The sequence below is a fragment of the Cyclopterus lumpus genome, chromosome 15 (assembly GCF_009769545.1).
Source record: "Cyclopterus lumpus isolate fCycLum1 chromosome 15, fCycLum1.pri, whole genome shotgun sequence".
NCBI lineage: Eukaryota > Metazoa > Chordata > Actinopteri > Perciformes > Cyclopteridae > Cyclopterus > Cyclopterus lumpus.
Window position 1 is genome coordinate 16918894 of NC_046980.1, and position 7406 is coordinate 16926299.

At 47.3% G+C, this 7406-nt stretch overlaps 1 protein-coding gene and 1 long non-coding RNA gene across 2 annotated transcripts; both read right to left on the bottom strand.

The window, feature by feature from the left end:
• Positions 1-481: 481 nt before the first annotated feature.
• On the bottom strand, positions 482-3085 carry irf2bp2a (interferon regulatory factor 2 binding protein 2a). Its single transcript, XM_034552189.1, has 2 exons — positions 1934-3085; positions 482-1601 (listed from the first exon to the last, which is right to left on the bottom strand). Exons 1-2 carry the CDS (start codon positions 2766-2768, stop codon positions 883-885), a joined length of 1554 nt encoding a protein of 517 aa, XP_034408080.1. The 5' UTR covers positions 2769-3085; the 3' UTR covers positions 482-882.
• Positions 3086-3168: 83 nt separating this feature from the next.
• On the bottom strand, positions 3169-6986 carry LOC117744086. Its single transcript, XR_004611163.1, has 3 exons — positions 5266-6986; positions 4449-4565; positions 3169-4370 (listed from the first exon to the last, which is right to left on the bottom strand). It is a non-coding gene; the product is annotated as an uncharacterized LOC117744086 (long non-coding RNA).
• Positions 6987-7406: the final 420 nt, after the last annotated feature.

Sequence of the window (7406 nt, forward strand, 5' to 3'; positions counted from 1 at the left end):
AACACAATTTTGCACACAAGCTTGAAAATGTGTGGCACCGGTTTGGAAGCTCAGAGTGTTATTCAGGGCGGTACGTTTCGTCTATGTGGTGGCACAACGTGGTTACACTACGGTATCATGTTGAAAATCATGCACTGACTCAACAGATTCCAGCTGACTGAACATGACTTGGCACCTATTTCTGTACGCTGCCATCAATTACAGGGATGCACATACTGGACCAAATTTGTGACAGAATATGTCTTGTTTCGGGGGGTGGGGGGAAAAGCCCATGCTTTTCCCATGAATAATGAAAAGGCATGTGTGCAGGAAAGGCTGCCGTGCCTGCAGCTTGAAACAGTAGCCTACTTAATGTTGTGCAGCGTAAATCAAGTCTCCTGAGGCGTCACAACAAGCCTGCGTAGCAGAGCAGAGACCTCACCATCTGTCCACAGGTCCTGTGTAACTTATTCACTCAAATGAAGCAAGCTCAGACAATAAGTTCATACAAGATCAGAAATTGTATTTGGCAATTTTTAAACAAGTGCATACAAGTACAGCTAAAAGCATTTCAGTTTTGCCAAGTGCTCGTAGAGTAGCATTAGTCACATTCTACGTTAAACAGGAACTGCCACCAGACCTAGAAGTACATCAAGAATTTTGTTAAACATCAACAAAGAGGAACGTAGTCCATTATAATGAGTACATACCTTTATCTTCAAAAATATAGAAACACAATGTATTCAAAAATCAAAAATTATACAACCATGTTTACGAAGTATACTCTTCCCTTGGGTCCAATATGTACAAGTCCGTTAGTTTGTTTGAATGGTATGTATGTGATATTTATATATTTATACTCATATTTTTGCATCCCCTCCCCAAAGAAGTGTTCAAACAAAATCAAGGGTCCCTCTCCTTTTTTACTTTGACGTCTCCTGCAAGGATGGTGGCGATTTCTCCTTGCATGAAAGCCCACGGTACGTTCGAGCCAACCAGGGGGCATTTCTCTCCACTTGGACAGTACACTTCACCCGTGGCACCTTGCTGCTTTATGCTTTCCCTCGAGCACGGGAAGCAGAACTTGTGCGATGGCACAGACGGGCACTGAACAAAGTGTGTGTCCTCCAAACGCTCGTGGCACAGCGTGCAGCACAGGGGTATGCTGCCGGGTACCGAGGAGTCCGGAATGCTTTGGGGGTGCACTTGGTCCATGCCTGGCACGTGGGGCGTACCTGTACCAGATGCATCTCTCTGCGCCAGCCGCCTCTGGTTCATGGAGGACGGTGACAGGGGGCTGTTGCTGTTCCTCCGAGTGGTGGAGTGGACTTGGTTGGAGTCCTTGGGGGAGCTGTTCCCACCTGCATTGTCTGCCGCCATGATGAGAGCCGCCATGGGGGACTGGCCGTTCTGGGCCGCCTCAGGTGGGGTGGTGCGGGAGTGGGGGGATATCGTGGAAGGGGGAGAGGCGAAGCTTGGCGGGGGAACTGGAGGCATTTTCAGTCCGTCGGTAGGTGGTGGTAACCACTGCTGTCCTTCTCCATTGAGCTTGGCAGCTGTCCCCTCTCCGTCTGATTCAGGAGAGGCTTTTCTCTTCATGCTCCGGGGGTGCTTTCCTCTGTCTGGAGGTGGGAAAGGGTTAAACGAAAATAGTTGAGTTGCACAGCTCAGACATGGCTCAACAATTACATTGGTGGAGACAACGAGCATTTTTGCTGTTCCCTGCTGCACCACAGGCTACACAACAATAATAACAAAACACAACAAAAATCTTTAAAATATATCATGTATAATGCACCTTGCATTTTTGCAGACCTACTACTATCATTATAATTGTGCACGTTATTAACCCTTTCGAGGTGCACGAATGAGTCATTGAAGATAATTGAAAATAGAAAAATTGCATAAGATGACAACAATATATTTTGGTATTTCAACATCACTGGACGCCTACCTGACTTGGAAGCCGGGGCGCTGGTCTCATAGCCCATAACTCTTTGTTGCATGGCCGCATGGTCCTTCTTGAACCTGTTGTCGAACGTGTGCAGAGCCATCAGGTCCCTCACGGTTTTGCCCTTGCCCATCCAGTCCGGGTCTGCCCGGTTTTTGTGGCTATCGGAGAGCTCCGGCGTGAGACTGTCCGGCCTGTGCTTCTCCTTCCCGTCTCTGTCGTGCTCGGTGCTGGAGACCGAGGCGGGTCTCTTGCCCATGTCGGAGGGACTACCGCCCGCCAGTGCGGAGGGAAGCCCCATCTGGCCCGGTCTGCCGTTGACTGCGTGCACGGGGGGCATGTTCCCGTTAACCAAAGGCACTAGATTCGGGGGCACCGTGCTATTCCTGCGCGGGTTGGGGCTCTGGCGATTGAGCTCTGGCGGCTCGTCGGGCTTAGGAAATCCATTGGGGACGGGGATGCCGTTCGCCTGCCTGCTAGACTGGTACTCTGGACCCAGCCTGGGCGGGCGGTCGGAGGAGAGCGGGTAGCGGTCCAGTGGCTGCGGCGGCCGGGAGACGGGGTCTCCCGCCGCGGCGTGGTTGATCGCCTGCATCTCTTTCCCGGAGAGCTGCGACTTCCCCGGCCCGGGAGACCTGCCCTCCTGAAACCCGTGAGCCCGCTTGAGCTGCCGGGCCGTGTCGATGACAAACTCAATGCGGTCCGCTCCCTCGTAGTTGACACATCCCCTGCAGACGGGCTCGGTAAAATCCCAGATCATGGCCCACGGCATGCGGGGCAAGTCGCATAAATAACACGACTGCCTCCTGGAAGAAGCAGCGACCGCCGCGGACGACATAGCGCTCGTCGTCGACCCCCCGAAAAGAAACCCAAAATGATTTTTCCTTTCCCTGCTTTTCCTCCGAGCTCCCCTTTTTTAAAAGCCAACAAAAGAGCACGTTCCGGTCGTCGAAAAAAAAAAAATACAAACGCGTCTTCTCCCGACTTTTAGAGCAACAACGTTGAAGTTTTAGAGGGAGAAGTTCATGTCGGTGTGTACGTTACTACGGCGCTCCTCTATCTATCTCCACTGACTCGCTACTACTGGCTCAATGTGGAGCAGTGACGTCACCCCGGAGCTCTAAACGCCTGCTTCCACTTCAGTTTCTATTGACTTGATTTCTTCGACAGACCCCCCCCCCCCCCCCCCCCCCCCCCCCCCCCCCTCCCCTCACACACACACACACACACACACACACATCCTCCTCCCCCCACAGTTTACTGCAGCCTCTGTCACTCACTTCTTTTATTTTTTATTTTAATTTAATCACTTGTACCTCGGCCAAAACTGCACCCAGTTGAGCCTCACCGCCGCCTCCGACTGGAGGGAATAACCCACCGCTCCTGTTATTATGATCAAACCTGCACAAATATGGCACCGTCGATATCAGCCTGCCTGCAGCGAGGAAGATTTTTTTATTTTGTATGAACAAACGTGGCTGTAGGTTAGCAGTAGACCGCCAGGGGATAAATAAAAAAGAGAGTCGCCAGCTCCTCCAGTTGACTGCTGCTTTGTCCTAAATTCAGAGCATTATCCGGTTGAGGCTGAAAAACACTCGCTGCCGCTTGTTTTTCTCTCCTCGCAGCGCCTCGACGCCACGAGCTGCTGCTGCTGTGCAATGGATGAGGTGGGTCGACTCTCGGGAAAACAACTGTAATCCAATGGCAATTTCTAGAAATATACATCGAACCTCGAGAATGTTGTGCAGCAAACATAACCGTGTTTTGTTTATTTGTTAAAGCAGCAAATGCAATCCATTTGGGCATATTTTAGAATTATTTGAGGGATTTCTAGTGGCCACGTTTTCGTGTCAGTGTACCAACATGAATTCAACACGTACTGGCTTGAGTTTTTAGCACTGGTTAGACAATCATTTCCAGCCCTGTTAATATGAAAAGAGAGAAACGGGCGCCTCCGTTAGCCAGTAAGCAGGAAGCTCTGTCATGAGGTGGGGATTTCCAGCCAGTGCGTTGTAAGCTTGAATGGATCGGGGTTACACATGAATTTAGCTCTGCCCACATGCACTGAGCAGTCACTCATCCAAATCTGTCACCACTAAATGAAAGGACACAGGAATGAATCAGCCAGTCGGACTCCTTTTTTGTTGTTTTTGTTTTTTTAACTAAGCTCATAATCAAACACAACATCCGTAGTATTAGTATCGAGGTGTAGCAAGATTAATGATTATACTATTATGTTTTACATGATGGAGAAAAAAAAAGTTTCTAGAAACGGGTCGTATGCCAAAAAAAACAACCCTGCTAAAAATCCCCTGTAGTAAAAGTGTATGTTTGAACTGGAGGAGTGTCCCAGGAGTTCAGATTCCTCCCTCTCATCTGGGCTCATTCCAACTCATTGCAGCTTAGCCTCGGGCTTTGGGTGAGGCAATGCGTCTGTAACCTGCAGACACAAAGCAGGATATGTTTGTGCAAGTCCATGTGACGTTGGAAAGAGGAAGCAAGATGTTTAGTCACGTACCCTCATCAGCCTCACCCATCTACAGGACATCAAGCCGTTTGGCTGTTTCTGAACAGAGTGGCCACCAAGCGAATACAACGGCGGTGCAGTTGCCATATGATTTAATGGGATTGTTTTCTGTAAAGCACACCGAACAATGTAACACAATAATATCCCCTTTAGGGCATCACATGGTTTGAGTGCCTTCAGTTTCTCTCTGCCTGTAAACTACTGTATAAACACACTTGTTTCCCATCTCCGCTTTCTCTCAATCCTTGTTGGGTGAACAACACCAGGAAGTGTTGCAACGCTTTATGACACAGTAAGCAAATGACTGTTTGTGAGGGGCAAAATAAACAAATTCTTTCCTTGAGATTGGTGGGAAATCGTTGCCTAATGCTTTGATCCTTTGGTTTCCACTCAGCCGATTGTTGTGCAAGCAAATAGCTACGCACTATTATGCAAGACGGAGGCATGCTGGGATTCAATTTAATCCTAAATGACCCGCTTCTATAATGGGAAGATCCATTGATTTAAAATAAAAGCTGCAGCAGAGGCACCGTTGTACTGAGCGGAGGCGACAAGGTCTGAGAGGAAGCCAGACATGCACAGATGGCTCTGACAATATGAAGCATGTATACAGACGGCCATAGCATCTGAGCCATTCAGCCAGGTAGAGTAGATCTGTAATGCTGTTTTAAACTATTTATTTTTCCAAGGGGTATGTAAATTGAGACATTCTACGTTAAACAGGAACTGCCACCAGACCTAGAAGTACATCAAGAATTTTGTTAAACATCAACAAAGAGGAACGTAGTCCATTATAATGAGTACATACCTTTATCTTCAAAAATATAGAAACACAATGTATTCAAAAATCTAAAATTATACAACCATGTTTACGAATTATACTCTTCCCTTGGGTCCAATATGTACAAGTTGCTAAATAAAGAGCGAAAGGTAGGTGACGGCCAGGGGAATACCCAACATGTGACAGCATTGCAGGCCTGATGAGATGACGTTATTTTTCTTCTATCCCTTTCCGAGCCTGTTCAATTTTATATTGGCCATCTTTTATTCATGGGAGCGAATCATTACAAATTCTTTCTGAAGTTTTCTTCCTAATCCAAACACAGCACTGGATGTTTTCTTAGTCCTTTTTCCCCCTTTGTGTTTCTCCTCCACGAGAACAGCATTTGTTTTATATAACTCTTTCAGCACAACTGAAGTGAGCAGCAAACTCCACTGTAACATGTTGCAGACATAACAAAGGGAGGTTAATGCGGGACGTGTGAGGACGTATTACTGCAGTTTAACCATCTTGCAGATTAATATAGCTGCACAGTGGCAGATGGTGGAGGATGTCAGGAGGGTGAATGTAAGGACTAATGTGCATGAATTACTGAGCTCCTGTATATGTCACAGAGAGGTAACCATGGAGATTATCACAGTACCCCAACTACCATATATATCCTGTTCACTATGCTATTTTTAGCCACAGATATGCTCAGCAAGGATTAGAGCGCAGATACATTTTGGGGAGGTCTGAAAGATAACGCTACAACATCCATTTGTCAAATTAGCTGCATCCTGTATTTCAATGTTAACTGGAAGATGTTTTATTGATTTGTCTGAATGGATTAACACCGGATCCTGGCCTCACGGTGCAGAGAAACGATGTGCAACGTAAGGCACAGAAACACAATTTGGACATTTTGAAGGAGTCTGCTTTGATTTAGGTTTAAAATGGTGGAATTCAAATAAAATGGAGGGTCGACGGCGAAAGTGAAAAATGTGCTGGGCGGCTGGAATCTGGGGGCTGGAGGCTGCAGAGGTGATGTCATTGGGCCAGAGCAAGAGGCGAGTGAAAAACAAGTCTCTCTCTTTATTCTGATCCTCTTTGCAGTCCCGGGGGGGGGGCTTGGCAGTCAGCCAAGGCAGGGGCTGCTGGGAAATGGCAAAGGATGCCAAGCAGGCCCCACCGCCAACATTAGAAGCTCACATCTTTGTTCTCAGAAACCTGGTGTGCTGCCAAAGGCCTCATTTCGGCTCCATGGCATGATTACACTGGATGTAGGCCAACTACTGAGAGCTTGCTCGCTCTCCCTCCCTCCCTTTCTCACTCTCCCTTTATGCTTCCTCCCTAGGCTCTTTCTCTCTCTCTCTCTCTCTTTTTCCACTGCCTTCAAAAGCTTTCTGCCAAACATGCAGCAGTTGCCATGGCTGCAGAGAAAGGAACATAAAAAAGTGAGTAATGAGTCAGGCTTGGACCCAGATGTGCCACATGTGTATCCATTTAGAAAAAAAACAAGATGGTAACATATCCCCTTAATCTGCCGAGCTCGTCGGGGGACAGACGACTCAGTAAATAGCAGAGGGGAGAGGGGAGGAAATAATCTCAACAGAAAAATGTAAATTAACATTGTTTTCACATCCATTTTTAAACAGAAGGTAGTTTCAGAGTCTGCTTTGGCAAACAGGAACAGAAAGACCTGAACTTTGCTTCTGTAATGCTTAAGTAAGCTTGCTTGCATTGTGAGCTGACGACATAGCTTCCCGTCCAGTGGAAACCCCCGAAATATTTTCAGGCACAACCAGACATTGATGTAAACATACCTCCCCCGGCCTCTTGTTGCAAAATCAGCACATCGTTAGAACTGGTTGAACCCGTATTTGAGATTGGGAGGGCCAATTCACGAGCTACTGTTAGAATAAGTAAGACCTGCATATTTAAATAGCTTCTCACTTATTGCCCTTAAAAGGCAGTTTCCCCCCTGACTCATGGTTGTTATGTTTAGCTTAGTGAGCTGAGCTGTGCAATCATTCCAGCTTTGTGACCGACTCAGACCAAATGTTAAAGATGTCATTCTGCTGTACACACACACACACACACACACACACACACACACATCCCCATACTATCTTTGTGATGACAGGCATGGACATAATGCATTTCCCAACCCCTTAACCTAACCGTAA

Bases quoted from the DNA above. Each gene is read 5' to 3' on its own strand.
- irf2bp2a (XM_034552189.1), bottom strand. From the start codon at position 2,768: ATGTCGTCCGCGGCGGTCGCTGCTTCTTCCAGGAGGCAGTCGTGTTAT. The intron at 1,602-1,933 runs GTAGGCGTCCAG...TCCCACCTCCAG, and splicing joins CGCCCCGGCTTCCAAGTCAG to ACAGAGGAAAGCACCCCCGG.